General features: G+C 50.8%; 9 protein-coding genes across 9 annotated transcripts; 4 read left to right on the top strand and 5 right to left on the bottom strand.

Moving 5' to 3' along the window:
* Nucleotides 1-285: 285 nt before the first annotated feature.
* Nucleotides 286-480, top strand: QC764_606250 (uncharacterized protein; the record flags this gene model as incomplete). The annotated part of the gene is made up of 1 exon (XM_062949128.1): nt 286-480. The coding sequence occupies one exon, from the start codon at nt 286-288 to the stop codon at nt 478-480; it is 195 nt and encodes a 64-aa protein (XP_062797779.1).
* Nucleotides 481-570: 90 nt separating this feature from the next.
* QC764_606260 (uncharacterized protein) lies at nt 571-1,798 on the bottom strand (the record flags this gene model as incomplete). Its single annotated transcript, XM_062949129.1, has 3 exons — nt 1,405-1,798; nt 1,134-1,345; nt 571-574 (listed from the first exon to the last, which is right to left on the bottom strand). The coding sequence occupies exons 1-3, from the start codon at nt 1,642-1,644 to the stop codon at nt 571-573; spliced, it is 456 nt and encodes a 151-aa protein (XP_062797780.1). The 5' UTR covers nt 1,645-1,798.
* A 3,175-nt stretch (nt 1,799-4,973) lies between these two features.
* On the top strand, nt 4,974-6,142 carry QC764_606275 (uncharacterized protein; the record flags this gene model as incomplete). The annotated part of the gene is made up of 4 exons (XM_062949130.1): nt 4,974-5,022; nt 5,127-5,329; nt 5,413-5,423; nt 5,495-6,142. 4 exons carry the CDS (start codon nt 4,974-4,976, stop codon nt 5,763-5,765), a joined length of 534 nt encoding a protein of 177 aa, XP_062797781.1. The 3' UTR covers nt 5,766-6,142.
* Nucleotides 6,143-6,868: 726 nt separating this feature from the next.
* Nucleotides 6,869-7,348, top strand: QC764_606280 (uncharacterized protein; the record flags this gene model as incomplete). The annotated part of the gene is made up of 1 exon (XM_062949131.1): nt 6,869-7,348. The coding sequence occupies one exon, from the start codon at nt 6,869-6,871 to the stop codon at nt 7,346-7,348; it is 480 nt and encodes a 159-aa protein (XP_062797782.1).
* Nucleotides 7,349-7,898: 550 nt separating this feature from the next.
* On the bottom strand, nt 7,899-8,605 carry QC764_606285 (uncharacterized protein; the record flags this gene model as incomplete). Its single annotated transcript, XM_062949132.1, is given in 2 exon segments — nt 7,899-8,180; nt 8,192-8,605. 2 exon segments carry the CDS (start codon nt 8,603-8,605, stop codon nt 8,010-8,012), a joined length of 585 nt encoding a protein of 194 aa, XP_062797783.1. The 3' UTR covers nt 7,899-8,009.
* A 350-nt stretch (nt 8,606-8,955) lies between these two features.
* QC764_606290 (uncharacterized protein) lies at nt 8,956-10,126 on the bottom strand (the record flags this gene model as incomplete). Its single annotated transcript, XM_062949133.1, has 2 exons — nt 9,327-10,126; nt 8,956-9,273 (listed from the first exon to the last, which is right to left on the bottom strand). The coding sequence occupies exons 1-2, from the start codon at nt 9,507-9,509 to the stop codon at nt 8,956-8,958; spliced, it is 501 nt and encodes a 166-aa protein (XP_062797784.1). The 5' UTR covers nt 9,510-10,126.
* Nucleotides 10,127-10,875: 749 nt separating this feature from the next.
* QC764_0095760 (uncharacterized protein) lies at nt 10,876-12,333 on the bottom strand (the record flags this gene model as incomplete). Its single annotated transcript, XM_062940987.1, has 1 exon — nt 10,876-12,333. The coding sequence occupies one exon, from the start codon at nt 12,331-12,333 to the stop codon at nt 10,876-10,878; it is 1,458 nt and encodes a 485-aa protein (XP_062797785.1).
* A 21-nt stretch (nt 12,334-12,354) lies between these two features.
* On the bottom strand, nt 12,355-13,295 carry QC764_0095770 (uncharacterized protein; the record flags this gene model as incomplete). Its single annotated transcript, XM_062940988.1, has 2 exons — nt 12,831-13,295; nt 12,355-12,736 (listed from the first exon to the last, which is right to left on the bottom strand). Exons 1-2 carry the CDS (start codon nt 12,875-12,877, stop codon nt 12,355-12,357), a joined length of 429 nt encoding a protein of 142 aa, XP_062797786.1. The 5' UTR covers nt 12,878-13,295.
* A 679-nt stretch (nt 13,296-13,974) lies between these two features.
* QC764_606320 (uncharacterized protein) lies at nt 13,975-15,498 on the top strand (the record flags this gene model as incomplete). Its single annotated transcript, XM_062949134.1, has 1 exon — nt 13,975-15,498. One exon carries the CDS (start codon nt 13,975-13,977, stop codon nt 15,496-15,498), a length of 1,524 nt encoding a protein of 507 aa, XP_062797787.1.
* Nucleotides 15,499-15,953: the final 455 nt, after the last annotated feature.

Consider the following 15,953-nt stretch of genomic DNA (forward strand, 5'->3'; position numbering starts at 1 on the left):
TTTTGACACCAATCTCTGCCAGCTGGAGGGCTGCAGCCTCGAGCTGCCAGTCTGCCACCAAAACGATCATTTCTTCTTGACTCAGCCAAAAGTCATTCAGCTGCTCAGCCGATCTCGACCGACACTACAAGCAGGTGCACATTCCCGAAGACGAGAAAGGAGAGTACCGCTGCGACTACAAGAAATGCCCTCGCCACGAAGCACCCTTCGGTGGTCTAGACCACTTTAAGGGGCATCTCCGTGACTTCCACAAGGAAGATCTCATATCGCGAACCAAAAGACAGGATGCAAAGTGGTGGGAAAGCCGCGCACCACGTGCAGTCTTCAACGGATGGTGGCGCTGTAATAAATGTCTGGTGGTGCGCGTTGACATTGAGACCGACGGTTGCACCTGCCCAGCCTGTGGCGATCCTTGCGAGAGTGATAGAGTCAGGATTCGAGAAGCCGCAGCTGGGATGTCTCAACCAAGATAGAAATTGACGGCGACAGGGTAGTAGCATGGGTTCAAGGGCCTTATGTGGGAGGAACGATGCTTTATATGACTGCACTCAATATCTTTTTAGTACTTACCTATCTTACCAACCTATCTGTTAGTCTTATGACTCATGAAGTTTGAATCAATATATTCATGCCTCAATTTCCAAGTTTTCCATCATCTCCACCTTGATGAAGTACCAGAAAGAAAAATTAGGTAGCACGCTCCTGTCTTGGCACCACAACCTTTGTTGCATGTAAACAACCAACAAAGGGGCAAAAAAGGGGCTCATGGCAACCAGATGTAACTCTAAACCCAACACATGTCGCCTCAATCCTTTGTCTAAAGCATCACCATTCACAACATACAAAAAAAAAGCAAAACGTGCCCTTCGTGTACTATTAATACTCCTCTACCGGGAAAAGCACCATAACCAATCATCCCACACGACGAATAAAAGCATCAACCAGCCAAGGATACCAACGCCACCATCCCTTCCCCAACCCTCTCCCACACGCCCCCCTTCACAACCACCAACCAACAACTTTCCCCCCCCCCCCAATCAAACAGTAACATTCCCCCATACCACCCCCTCACATTCCCCCTCGGCCAAAAATCACAATAAAACCACCACTCCTGATCCGGATTCCCCACGCACCTCTCCCCGCTAAAAGCACACCCAACCCTCTCCGTAGCCTTCCAAACCGTCTGCGTAAAGTGCGCTCCCCCCAGCAAGTCCCCAGCAACATAAGCATCAATCTCCTCCTGCGAGTTCCAGACCTCAAACGCCCAGCCTATCTCCGCTGTAAAATCAGGTTGGTGCGTAGGCGGGTAGTACCATGACCAGTAGGCGTTTTCGCCGTATGGGCCCTAGAACAGAGAATTAGACATTGACCAGGAAAGGGGGGGGAAGAGAACAAAAAAAGTACGGCATGGTTAAGCCGGCATCCATTCGCCTTTTCCAACGCAAAAGCGGCGAGGTTCGCGTCCCAGGTCAGCGGGCGGGCGGCGTGGGCGGAGCGGTAGGCGTTGGCTGTGGCGAGGATGGTCGAGATGAAGGAGGGGTTGGTCGGGGGTGGGGAGGACTGTCGGGGAAGGACTTGGCCACCCGGGGAAGGGGAGGAGGTGGTGGCTGTGATGAGGAGGGGAAGGAGGGAGAAAAAGTACATTTTTGAGGAAGGATCAAACTGGCTAGGCAAGCAGCTGGAAATGAATTCTGGGCAGAGGTTGGCGGTTTTTTACGAGACTCGGGAGGATGCTGAACGCGATATATGACCGAAAAAAAAAGGACAACGACATATGGTTTTGGTGGTTGCGCTGAGTGCTGCGGCTAACATTCCAGTCAGGATGAGGTTGGGCGCTGGGTTGAGACATCGATCTCATGGGCGTTTCGTCATTTGTGAGACAGCTCTCGGGTGGGTCGCGAGCAATTCTGGGAAGGAGCATAGAAGTGGGTGTAGGGTATTTAGAATGTGAGGTCAAGTGATGTGATGGTGTAGTAAGAACATGCAAGATTAGTGAATAGTAAGGAATGCTATGACAGCGACATGTTCCCGTCTCCGAGAGTGCCGGCTACCTGATGAGAGATATACGCATGGAAGCGCATACTTTGCAAGTCATGTATAGGTACAGAACTAGTGAACATTTGAACACCTTCTATGCGTCGTCCTCTTCATCTTCATCGCTCACCCATTGTCCTTCATCGTCCTCATCCTCTTCCTCGTCATCTTCATCCTCCTCATCCTCCTCATCCTCCCACTGAACATTGTCGTTTGTTACTGTAGCCGGTTCAAATTCCCAACCATCGATTGATCCGTACAGGTCTTGATGTAGATCATTGACTAGGTTGGATGACAAGGAAGTGGACCACATATGGATGTGGCCCAGGTAGGTTTGCACTACCCAAGCCATCTACCAACATTTAACCCTCCACAACCCTGGACCTCCGAAAGCTCCCCGATATCAACACACACTTTATATTCCACCCACAGAGACCAAAAATAAAGCTTTTCTTTGACGTTTTTTGCTCTAAGTACTAACTAATAGCTAAATATACCAAGGAAGATATTAAAAATGCCTAGAAAGATATTGCCGCTGGTATAAGCTAGCGAAAAGCGTCTAATAAATACGGGATTTTACGTTTTACCCTAAAGTACCGTATTAATAGTACTCTACTAAAGAACCTTACCTATAAAAACTAATAGCGACTTTTTTACGGTTAAGAAAACTTTATTATTTAAGAAATTTTTCGTTAGGAAAGCTTTAGTTATGTTCTTACATATATTAATATAAAAGTTTTAACGGTTAATGTATTAATTAAATAAGGCGATCTTAACTCCTTTAGTAGGTATTAAGTATTTTACTTTATTGATTATTATTTTAATATTAAAATAAAGTTTAAAAAAATTAATTACGTTAAAATTAATAAAGTTTTTCCGGAAATATTAATAAGTTTTTTATTTTATATTTTATCATACACTAGATTAAGCTTAAGTATAAATATAACTATAATAAAATAAATATAATAAAAGGTTAAACAAAACACGGTTTAATTATTAGGTTTTCAAAGTAGAATAAAAACTCTATATATATTGTTAAAATATAGCTTTTGTTTGTGGATTTTACAGTGTATCTGAGCCCTGTATATTACAGGGCCTCAGAGTCAAAACGATGGCTTGAATCAGCAGTGTTTAGGGACTGCGGTTACCGGAGCGGAGGCTCGGCCTCCGGAAGCAATCCGAGGTCCCGGGAAGCTGAGCGCTAAGGCCGGTGCCCTGCAGTGGTCAAACGGTAGCGGCAACGTGGCCTGTAACGTGGCCCCTAACTTATATTTGCATAGCGCACTTAGCGGGCGTTCGGGCCCGGGAAACGCGCGTTCAAGCCCGGGAACGGAGTCACCCTCAAGAAGCAAGTAAGAGGCCGATGGCCTATAAGACCTCTGCCTCACACCCTATCCACTGTGGTATTTTTTAGTCTATAAGGTTCAATCAATATACTGGTTCACCACACTCATCAGTGCCTCACAAGCCTATGTTACAGTGATTCTCTTCTATATATTACAGGGCACCGCCCCTGTAATCCTCCTTCCTTCAGTGCCACGGCAACTGTCGAATGCTGCAGTCAAAGTCTTCTTCGCTCTCAGTGTACTGCGCCGATAGCTATTTGAGCCTATATTTACAAGCCTCAATAGCACCTATTTCAACACTTAACTATTAATTTACTTATAAAGGTTTTTATATTAAGGATTAAACTTAAAATTTATTAGAACTTTATTTTTTATTGATAATAATTATAACTTATATATTATTGATAATTTTATAATCCGGTACTATAAAAGTAATATTTACTTTCTTTTCCTACCTTTCTATTACTCTTACGTCCTTTAACTCTTTAATACTAATTACATTTTTAATATAAAACAAGTATATAAAAGGGTTATAGTTATTAACGACGCTCTTACTAACTATACGCTTAACAGTAAGGTCGACTTAATTAGGCTATATAACTTTACCTGTAAGTAGGGCTTTAGGAAAGAAAATATTACTAGCGGTTAGCGTGGGACAGGATTATAACCTATACGTAGGCGTAAACCGCTCTTTTTAAGCTAGGTAGTAGTCCCTATAGTGCTGTTAAATCTCTCTTTAAAAATACCTACTTTCTATTCCGTGGGGGATTCCTAGGTGGCCAAGAAGGTTAGGGACCTACTTAAGAACCATATACCGGCCGGAAAACGGCTTACGGTAAGGACTCTCACTAGTTTTATACTCACACTAAGATCTGAGGCATCCATCTACAAAACTAATGCGGTAAGGCACCAATAGAACGCCCAGAAGGCCCAGAAAGCAAGAAAAAGGCGCAAGTTGAATAGAGAAGACTCGAATTCCAAGTTTATAAGGCTCTGTAAACTGGAAGAGCCCCGCATTGAAGGGAGGGTGGTGGAGGAAGAAGTGGTAGCCAAGGAGGATGTGGAGCAGCCAGAGCCAGCCCAGCCTGTGCGGCGCAGCGCACGTCATCGGGTTCAAACCAGGTGCAAGCGAGAAGCAGATGCAATGTCTGACTCTGACAGTGATTGAGCTTCGTTTTGGTATAACGCCCATAGAAATTGACCCAATATTAGTCTTGTTGTGGCCAGTGTGAGCATTCAGGGGTAATCTCAACAAGGTTGTGTGGCTGGTGTGGTGGTGGTGGACCAGATCCACATGTGGTCCATTTCCTGGTCATCCAACCTATGTGCAATGCAGATCCAGTTGGCAAATAGTTCCAAGGCTTATCATTGTGGTTGTTACACCTTCTGAATTCTTGCACTTCACTTCCAGGTTCCCTGCATTTCACTTCCCTCGGTTGCACGGGCGTCCGTGATGGGTCAGCCGAACTGCCAAACCACCCCTGGTAGTGTATCCTCCTGAATATTTGAAACCAGTATCTACCTACCTTACTTTGCACCCAACAGCGGCGGCAACCGACCCCTGTGATTAGAACCAGAGTTCAAAGCGATAACATGGCAGATTCCACCCACTATTCCCCGATCGCTAAGGCAAGCTGGCCTTGTACGACAAATACCGCCTGTCCTACCCCACCCAAGCCATCCATCGTCTCCTACCCTCTCTAAGTATTGCTGATGGTGAGGTCTGCATCCTTGAGCTCGGTGCAGGGACCGGGAAGTTGACGGAAGATCTGGCTGCGTGGTCTCCCAAATTCCGCATCATTGCTCTCGAGCCACACGGACAGATGAGGGACTTCCTTGCTCAGAAGCGACTACAGAATGTTACCGTGATGGACGGGTTAGCCCAGCACATTCCACTGCCGGATGAATCCGTCGACTGCGTATTGGCTGCTCAGGTAGCACAACACTTCGTACTTGATTCCTTTTGGTCTCGCAGTTATCCTCTCGTATTGCCACTAACTAATGGTGATGTTATGCTACGCGTGTAAATTAGGCCTTTCATTGGTATGTATACATTTCCCAGTGACACCTCTCTGACCTTTTGTATAACTTAGCTTGCTGATAGGGTAGACTAGGTTCGCCAGCGTTCAGAGCCTTAGTGAGATCTGTCGTGTGCTTAAGCCGAGGGGTAGTCTGGGTCTTATCTGGAACGTGGAGGATTATAACTCTCCTCGGTCGTTTCAGGTGCAAACCAAGTGGGAGGAACAGCTCCGCGAGATCATATGGGCCCTTGACGACGGACAGCCGAGGTTAAAATCCGAGATGTGGCAATCCGCCTTCGACAGTTCAGTTGCCAAGCAGCTCTTCCGTTTACCATTGAACCTTGAGACTTGGAGGCTGTCCTAAATGGTTGACGAGACGGGCGCTAGAAAACCGCATATTTTCTTATTGTATGCTTCAAAGTGCGCCGCCTGAGAAACGGGATTGGTACAGGCGGCGGATTCGAAACATTCTACAGAAAGCCAGAGAAGACAACCAAGAGGGCAGTAGTGGGTTCAAGATGCGGTTCTCAACCATCGTGGCATGGGTCCACAAGTCCTGTACGACACCTTCGCAAAACCAAAACCAGGCTTAAAGTCGTTACATAATATCCTGCCATATCCCTCAAGATGTAGCTCTTTACCTAGGTACTCTGTGTGTAGGCACCTTTGTAATTAGAGGGTCAATCGAACGGGCAACCAGCTACTGGCGTAAGCTAGAGTTTGGCGGCATCTTCAATTCCATCAATTCCTCTAGAGCTACAGTAGTTGATCTCAAAGGTGAACAAAGATCCAAGAATGCCCAAAATTGGCTCAGCCAAGTTCAGGCAATAAGGCACCCAATCCCTTATTACGTTGATATCACGTATTCTTGGCATTACTATTATGCACATGTTGAATATGAAGCATGTAGGTGGTACGATACGGCCGGGCTGTTCAAGCAAGAGACTGGACATGATCAGTAAGGTGTCTGGATCCTACTACCCCTTAGGGACTTGGGACGGTACCTTGATAGATAAGGTAAGAGCGACAGTGTGGACTTTGCCGGGAGGCATTAATCTGATACATGTGGATGGGCAGGTGGGTATCTATCCTCGATGGTCACCAAGGTACCGTGGCGCTAGTGTCACGAACGCACAAGATGCGCACTCAAGGCATATCATGCCATGGCTTTTGTGGCTATGCTGATCCTTTGGGCTCTTGGGCACATATATTCACACAATGGCAAGGCAACAAACCGTTGTTCTCGCCTGTGCCAAGTGTGGCTGTGCAAACAATAAGTGCATTCCGATATCACTAGACCGTGGAGTTGGCTGTGAAGAGATGCCAAATGCAACGCTGACGAACGATTTTAAGTGAATTGTCAGGTACGACGGCCCAAAAGGCGGGACCAGGTCTCGGATATAAATGCACAACCACCCATCACCCTGGCGCCCTGTCTTCACCTCTCCATTTACGCAACCACAGGCAATGACATCCACGTTAACTTTGACGAAGCCCAGACGCCGCGGAAAGAAGATCGTGCCACTCCGCAATATCAGAAGAATAAGATCAGAAGACATCATCCACCACAGCATGGCTTCCTCCTCCTCCCAGCCTCAAGAGGCAGGCCAACAAAAGACTCTCACCACCAAAGCCTCCAATGAATCCCTCGCCACCGCCTCGACGGTAGTCCCCGACAGCGAGGCCACCACAACGGGAAAGCAACCACAGGCACCGACTCGGTACCTCTACTATGAGAAAGTGGGGGAGCCAGACCCGAACTATGTCCCCAAGCCGCCCTCAAAACTGGCCAAGTTCATGGCCAAATTCCAGAGCCCGATGGTGAAAGCGACAGAGGCCAAGAGACAGGCCGAGATTGACGAGGAGAAGAGAACGGGCATCAAGGTTTATACTCCGGCTGGGGCGCCGATGGGGAGTGGGCAGCACATTGGGAATGCGTTGAGTTAAATTTTTTGAAGGGATGGTGGGAATTGTGGATTGGATGGCGGTTGATGGTTTACGAGGAGAAGGTATGCCCTGCATTGGATAGTGCTGTTTGTTTCATGTTGCTATCGGCAGCAATTTCAGTTACATCTTCATGAGGGTGTTCCCACAATAAGGGTGCCCAGATTGGTAACCAGCTCTGTCAGCCGCCTGCAGATAACCCCAGTCTTGGTCTTTTGAAGCCTCATTAATTTCAACAACACCTTTTGGCACACCGAAACTGTTTGTAGTAATCTTACTGGCCCAATAATTTAGAACTTTACACGACTAGCTACAGAAACGTTACATGGAGTACGCCTCACACGCGCCACTCAGCAAGCTATCAATGAAGTAGCGCTATCACACGAATGTTGCCGGTGATGACACACAGTCGTTGCCAACTAGCTTCAACTAATATCATTGGACTGCTTCTCGAACTTCGTGAAAACATGATGTAGGTATTCTGATCACGTATCAGACCTTGAAACAGCAGCCACCAAACGCCACACACCTCTCAAAGGATTAAGCCCTCCGAACCTGAGTAAGCCAAACGACGAAGAGCATAGTATGATCATGAGTTTCCAAGCACTTCAAACCAGTATTCAACAGCCACCCCAAGTGTCAAGTCACAAAAGTATCCCTCATCTCACGACCCATCTCCCACATACCCACCTTCCAGCCTCCAGCCAATCTCGCAAACAAAAATGCACCTCACCACCCCCCTCCACACCCTCCTCACCCTCACAACCTCCACCCTCGCCCTCCCCGCCCCGTTGACCGACCTCGCAGCAAGGTGCACCAAGGCCGGCGGTCCACCCTGCTAGAAACATGAGCCAGTAGTCCCCGAGGTTGAGCCCCGGTACCAGCCGTGGAGGGCGCTCCCTGCTGGGAGAAACGCAGCCCTGTCCCGGAACTGGAAACTCGCTGCACCAAGCCGGGCGGACCGCCTTGCTGGAAAGAGAAGCGTGAGCCGGAGCCGATGTGTGGCGGGCCTGGGAGGCCGCCTTGCTGGAAGCAGGTACGAGATGTTGGTAATGCTTTTCGTGTTAGGTTTAAGGAGCCAAAGGTCTGACTTGGGAGGTTTAGGTCTGATTGGTCACTGATGAGAGGGTGACAGGCAGGGGGGAAGCAGGGCGGAGCTGGTTTGGAAATTGGAGATTCCATAAGGTAGTTGGATTTGTGTTCTCGTTTCAGAAATCTAGAGTGCTGTGGTTTTTGGGGTGGGACTCTGCTGAATGTCATGGTTGGCTGTTTGGTTGGTCAAGGGGAGACGTGTTTATTGCAAATCCCAAATTAGAATAGGTACAGCTTAAGTTGCTAGAAGGGGCGTGTTGTGTTGTTGGGGGGCAACCGGGGGAGTGGTGCGCAGGTGCGTGCCGGCTGGTAAGCACGTTTGCCATGCCATGCGCTTAGTACTTGTTGTTTAAGGGGGAATAGTGAAGATGATCAGATGACCCGGCTGATGTATTGCACTACCCATCGTTATTCTCTCGTTAGCTGTGAGGATATCCCACCATGTACGATCCCACCCTTCCCCTCCCCCTCCCTCCAGTCCACAACACACGCCACCGCTAGAGCTTCGCTCCTTAAGCCTAAGCCTGCTCCTCAAAATTCTCAAACCCAGCCGCCCTCGAAATATCAGCCACACTCAACCCCGCATCCGCCAACGGAGCCTGCAAGCTCGCTGCCGAGTTGGCATTCTGAATATCAGCCCCCTCCACGGCAGGATCAACCAAGGGAATGATTCCCCTCAACTCAGGAGTAGCCGGCAAAGCAGCATTGCTGCAGATGGTGGGGATGTCAACAGCGAAAGGGTTGAAGTTCTTCTCCGCGGCAACCAGGGCGGCGGCACCGGCGATGACCTGGGGGTCGTTGCCTAGGGTGGCAACAATCTCGTCGGCCAGTTCGAGCTAGGGGAAATGTTAGCAGGAGGGAGAAATGAGGTGAAAGAGAGGTAACGGACCTTGGCACAAGCACTGGCGCCAGCAAGGAGCACGCTGGGGGTCTGGCCGGCGAGGGTACCAGCTGCGCCTGGGGGACCGAAAGCGCCGAGAGCTTGGATGACGCTTTGGACGAGGCCTTCCTGTCCGAAACGGGCAGAGGCAACAGAGGCCAGGATGGCGAGGAGGAGGGTCTTGGTTTGCATGGTGAAAGATGGAAGCGAAGCCGACTAGCGGTGTCAAAGGTATTAAATTGATAATTAACGGTCTCGCCGTGAAAAAAAGAGCGTGATCGAACCGGTCGGTCAGAAAAGAGTGGATAGGGAGATCAGGAAAAGGAAACAACTCCTGGGTTGGCGAAGAAGACTTCTTATAGGGATGCACATGATGGTGCCGGTGATGAGGTGATCACCAAAGGAGCCGGCAAAATAGTGGTTGATGTTGAGCCCCTCGGCGATCATACTGTTGTTTGCGACAGGAATTGGCTGGTAGTTTTTGGGTGATGTTTGAGGTTCTGCCGTGTTGCTTGTGCGGCAAGGCTCGGCGCATGGCATTTCCAGCAGAAGCCGATACAACAATGCCGTGTTGACTTGTGGAGATATCAGACGAAAGGACGATCTTGGGTGGTTTGGGTAAAATTCATCCAGGTTGTCAAGGACAATCGTGATCATCCAAACTGAGTTTCTCAGACTCGTCTCGGGCAGTCAAACCAAGAGGACATTGCACAGGACTGGGTTTTGGGACGTGATAATGCTGGCTCCCGTGTTGGTTATCTGTAGTCCCACGTGTTGAACAATCCTCTTGTCCGTGTGTGTGTGTGTGTGTGTGTGTGTGTGTGCATCCATCATTCCACGTGGTTTTGCTGTCGTTTTGTTCCATCCCGTCGTGGGGGTGCCATCGTCGTTGATGTCTCGAGGTGGGGGCCGCTCTTGGCAGCAGACGTCACTTGGTGTCAAAGCTGAGTTTGATGGACGGCAGCAGGTGTCCGAACTGTCACGAACACGGGAAAAGGCGCTCTAGAGCCTCCCTTACTGTGGCTCGGCATCATGTGATGCCGCCCGTTTCTTATCGAGACCTCACACATTCTTGCTCTTGGCCACATCTCACCATCAACCCACAGACAGCAACTGTCATCCCATCAACAAGCGAACTGCGACCGTTTATGGATTTTTTCTATTAATGTATCGTAATAATGTCTTGCCGGCGACCAAGGCGCCCCAAATACACCAGCGCGGACATGCTCTTCGATCAAGTAGGTACCCGCACTTGACGCGAAAGAGCAGTTATGTACAAGGTCAGTTCCCATCCAAACATCCCATACCCGAAGCGCCCCACCCAAATTGATATTACAGTAAAGGCAGAGACATATACACCGGGCTCGTATTCTTTTCGTCTCTCGTTGTCGTCGTCCGTACCTTTCCCAGCTCGGCTCGGCCATGTGGTGTCACTGCCGTCGAGCAAAGTGTAGCGAGGACGCCGTCTCGTCATTAGTTGTTATTCCCCGGAATTCCTTCGCCTCTTGAAGCAAACACTCTCCGGCTCATGATGATGCTGTTCGCAGAAGAAAAATGCTCATGAAAAATGCAGCCACCCCTTCTTTTCCTCCTCCTTTCTCTTCTCCTCTTCCTCCTTGCGCTTGGCCTCTTGGGCTTCGGCCTTTTTCGCTTCGGCTTCTTTCCTCTTCTTTTCCTCCTCCTCCTTCTTCCTCTTCTCGGCCTCCTCACGGTCCTTCTTTCTCTTCTCCTCTTCAGCCTTGGCCTTCTCGGCGGCCTCCTTCCTTTCTTGCTCCTTCTGCGCGACAATCTTCCTCTGCTCCTCCTCGGTCATCTTGGCAAAGGCCTCGACGTTCTTGTCCCAGGTCTTGACGCACTCATCGTTCCAGTTGCACTTCTCAACCTCACCATAGGCAGGGTGGCTGTAGCGGGGATGTCTGCTGGGCCAGTTGGAAGCGTGGTAGTGGTGTCTGACGAGAGCAGCTCGGGCGTCGTGGTTGCCTGAATCCGAGTGGCCTTGGCCGGCAGCGAAAGCCTCGACGGTGAGGACGAGGGTGCGGCTCACGAGCTTGGATTCCTGGAGGTCGTGAAAGAGATCCCAGTCGACCTTGATGTTGGGGTCCTCCTTGTGAAGATCCATCTCGGCGAGAATGGCGGTGGTGAAGGCAGATGGACCAGTACCGCTGATGATCTGGTCGAAATCGAGCTTGACGTCGGCAAGAGGGACGTTCTGCTCCTTGGCAACACCATTGAGCCATGTCATGATCTGCTCAATGAGTCTCATCATGACGGGCAGCTGGGGCTTGCACATGAAGGTCCACTGGCAGAAAGAACGCGACTTGGGACCAAGAATGGGGTGATCCTTCCAGTCAGGCTCATCAATCTCGACGCCAATAACCATATCGATATCCTTGACGTTGTAACGATCGGGGATGAACTTGGAGAGAGGCTTCAAGGCCTCGACATCGATATCGGCGTACAGACCACCCTCGGCATACATGACGATGTAGCGGAGGAGATCGGCCTTGACAATGGCAGCCTTGACGTCGCGGTAAAAGTTGACAATGTCGGGGCGGTTGAAGCCCTCGGGGCCAAAGTGCCACTCGACGTACTTCATGTCATTGTCGTCGGTCAACACCTCGTATCGGTAATCGGGGTTCTTGCCAACCCATGAGCGGGCGGTATTGATGTCACGCTCCTCGAATCTAAGAGGGTTGACCTTCCATGTCTGCCAAATCTTTCTGGGGAACTCGGTGCGGACGGCCTTGGGGGTCTGAGCTGGTCCTACTGGCGTGATGGGCACAGCTGGCGCAGCCACCACCGGGACCGGTGGACGGGCGAGGGCGGCGGCGTTCGAGGTGACTTCGCGAACACGCGAGTGGAAAAGGTTCAGGTTAAAGGTGAAGAAGATGAGGATGATGGCGGCAACGTATATTGGGAGGCAACGGCGGAACTGTGTTGGTAGGCGGTTGCGGAACTGAGCTGTGGTGGCGGCCAAGGTTGGCGACCCCAATGGGGAACCAAGTTTGGACATCATGCTGGGCGACCCGATATTTGTTCAAGCGAAAGTGAAGCTACTCGTCAATTCCGTGAATGAATCGTGGTTTCCCGGTGGTATGACGTGGGAAAATAGCGAGCGCGGCCAGACAACAGTACTTGGAGTCGTGAGCTGGCTGACGAGTCGGTGTGCCGTAGTCTGGAAAAGTGCCGTTGGGCGACAACGCCTGACCCCAGTCCCCACTGGGATGTATCTCTCGAGCAAAAAAGCGAGTGTGACGAGACAAGACGAGACGAGCAGGAGGTGAGGTCTCGAGACGAAGGAAAAAGTGGAAGAGAGAAGAGGAGGATACACGAGTAGCAGTATCACGAGGTCAGGTAGGAGAGAGAGAGAGAGAGCAAGAGAGAGGTCTAGGCCCCTCCAATCGGCGGCCAAGTGGTTCCTTATCTTGTCAGCACTGGCACCAGTCGGTGTCTGCCTCTGCCGGATGCAAACTCGCGCGGGAAATTCATCATGGACGCGGCCATTTTGGTCACCTAGCGCCGACACCTTGCCGGGGTCCCCAGGCCCCAGATCCAATCATGGAGGCCCGAGAAAATTCTTCTGACACTGTCCACGCCCAGGGCACCAGGGGCAGGCCATGGACAGCTGTGTTCACTATCTTCCCCACCACTCTCGCTCTTGTTTCCTACAGGTTCGTGCAGGTTTTAATTCTACTCTGATGAGTGCTTGATTCGTGGCGAAGCTGCTGCGACTGTTGCTGATCCAATCATGCTGTTGGCATTCGTGAGTGTCCCATCCGCCCGTCAGCCAGTGAGATCTGTCAGACGCGATAGGGGCTGTTTTCCAAAAACCGAATCCCCTGCCCGGTTGCGGGAGCGGTGCCCCACTGTAAAGCAGGCTAAGCTCACCAAGCTGCCAACCCCTGCTCGACGCGATCGGTCGTTGCCGTTTTTGGTAGACTTGTGTGGGATTGATCTGTGCGCTATCAGCCAGTCATCGGCCGGGGCTATGGCGCACTGTGCAGACAGGCACACCCCAGATATTGCCTGGTGTACCGTGCACCCCCTTGTCTCGCTAGGCTACCTGGGCGGGCGTTGAAATCAAGATCTCAGTGCAGGTACTTCCTAGCTTCCAGCTTGCCATGGCCTCTCCGCTGGAACGCAGATACGGCGGGCGACAGGCGATGGTTAATTATTTCGTCATGATCAGTTTGTTCCCCGCGTTTGCATTTTCTGCTTGTGATTTTTCCGCTTTTTTTCGTGTAGATAGAGAGAGGGAGCGTGCGTTTTGATACGAACTGTTGCTGCCATCTGAAAACCTGGGAGGCTTATCCGGTGTTGATCCCGCCAATCCCGCTTCAACTTCAAGACCCCGACGGTGCCACAGTGTTTTCTTGATTCTCTCTGTTCGACCGCTGGCTCTCGGTGGATTTTCTTCTTTTTCCCCTGAAGAATATTTTCCAGCTGAGTGGTCTCGGAGTCGTACGCACTCACTGGTTCCCGAACCGCAAAGTCGACGACGACAAAACGACTTTTCCCTCCTCTCTCCCTCTGGCACTTACCGCGCTTATCTCCTGAGACCTTTTCGCCCCACAGCGGACAGATCGGAACCTCGACATCTTTGTTTACCTACTTTCCACTCTCGGGCAGGCAGACAGTCAATGTCGCCGCCTTCAAAATGCACTCCCTCCGCGAAGGCATCCTAGACGGCACGGGAAACGACTCCTCCTCCGCCGTCAAGTCAACCGGCCCTTCCTTCTCCCTCAAAGCCATCCTCCGCGGCCTCCGGCACATCCTCTGGCCAAAAGCCGCCTCGGCAGACAGCTCTCCGCGACAGCTCCGACCAACAGCCTACCTCGACGGTCTGCGCGGGTTCGCCGCCTTTCTGGTGTACATCCACCATCACCAGCTCTGGGCTCACGGCGCGGAGAGCCTGCAGTCTGCAGTCTACTTTGAGAACGCCTACGGTTTCGACGGGGAGTTTCGGCTGTCTACATTTTATGGCGTTAGGAACTTTTTTACCGGGGGGCACATGGCTGTGGCCGTGTTTTATGTCATCTCGGGTTATGTCCTTTCCGTCAAGCCGCTGGCGTTGATGCAGAGCGGGGAGCATCTCAAGCTGGCGGATAATTTGGCATCGGCGTTTTTCCGGAGGTGGTTTAGGTTGTATCTGCCTATTATTGCCACTACGCTTGTTTACATCACCTCGTGGCATCTTTTTGGGTACTGGAACTTTGCCTGCCCTCCCAAGGAGACGTTCGGGGACGAGCTGTGGAATTGGTATGTCGAGTTCAAAAACTTTTCGTTCTTGTTCAAAGAAGGGGGTTGGATCTGGGTCAAGGCGAACACGCATACCTGGTCGATACCGCTCGAGATGAGGGGCAGCGTGATCACTTACATGGCTTGCATGGCGCTCTCCCGGGCGACGACTAAGGCGAGACTGGTGTGTTTGGTTGTGTTGGTGGGGTATTACCTTTATGTGGTGGATGGGTATTACGGGGCGTTGTTTGTCGCGGGGATGTTGCAGGCGGATTTGGACTTGTTGGCGAGGAGGGAGGGGGGGTATTTTCCTGGTTGGCTGAGGAGGTTGGAGAGGCACAAGACATTTATTTACTATCATCTTTTTGTGGTGAGCATGTACCTTGCCGGTGTGCCGTCGGCGACGAACAAGGTGGAGGATTTGAGGGCGAATCCGGGGTGGTATTGGTTGAGTTATCTCAAGCCGCAGGCGGTGTTTGATCCGAAGTGGTTTTATCTGTTTTGGGCGGCGAATATGCTGGTGGCGGCGGTGCCGAGGATGGGGTGGTTGAGGAGGTGGTTTGAGGGGAGGTTTTGCCAGTTTTTGGGGAGGATTTCGTTCGCGTTTTATTTGGTGCATGGGCCGATTTTGGCGACGGTTGGGGATCGGCTGTATCATGTTGTTGGATGGGGGAGGCCGGTCGAGGCTGGGGAGGTGGACATGCTGGCGGCGTGGAGGGATTTGTTGCCGTTGCCCAAGGTTGGGCCGATCGGGTTGGAGTTTTCGTTTTTGGTGCCGCATTTGATCTTGTTGCCGTTGACATTTTGGGTGGCGGATATTGTGACGAGGATGGTGGACGAGCCTTCGGTCAAGTTTGCGGCTTGGCTTTATAAAAGGGTTCAGGGAGGAGGGAAACCAGAGATGAAGCCAGAGAGTAACGAGATGATGCTGAGACTGGCTTGAGGCTAGTCGAGGTCATTGGTCAGGGAGGACGAAATTGGTTTATGTGTAATGCATTGTATGTCATGTTACGGCGTGGCTTTTTTTATCTTGATGATCATATTAGGAAAGGTACATGTACATTTAAGCACATCCATGGCTGGCAAAGTATGGGTTTATGCAGCCTGGATCATCTTGGTCATCCTCGTGTTTCTTGGTTTCAATCGGGTACGCTAGAAAGTGGCCACAATAAGGGAGATTCTACACCTACAATTACAATCCGAGTGAAGTTAAGCCGGACACCTTAGTGGCACTGTGGACACAACTCTTGACCGTCTGCATTTGTGAGGCTGAAGTCTAAATAAACTTCCAACGGGACTGGAATGACAGACGGATGAACAGACCGGTGGAAGCCGTGCGACAAACGGCTGCCAACATCCATTATCGCGGGCCGCACCCGACGGACGGTATCCCGTGTG

The sequence above is a fragment of the Podospora pseudoanserina genome, chromosome 6 (genome assembly GCF_035222485.1).
Source record: "Podospora pseudoanserina strain CBS 124.78 chromosome 6, whole genome shotgun sequence".
Taxonomy (NCBI): Eukaryota; Fungi; Ascomycota; class Sordariomycetes; order Sordariales; family Podosporaceae; genus Podospora; species Podospora pseudoanserina.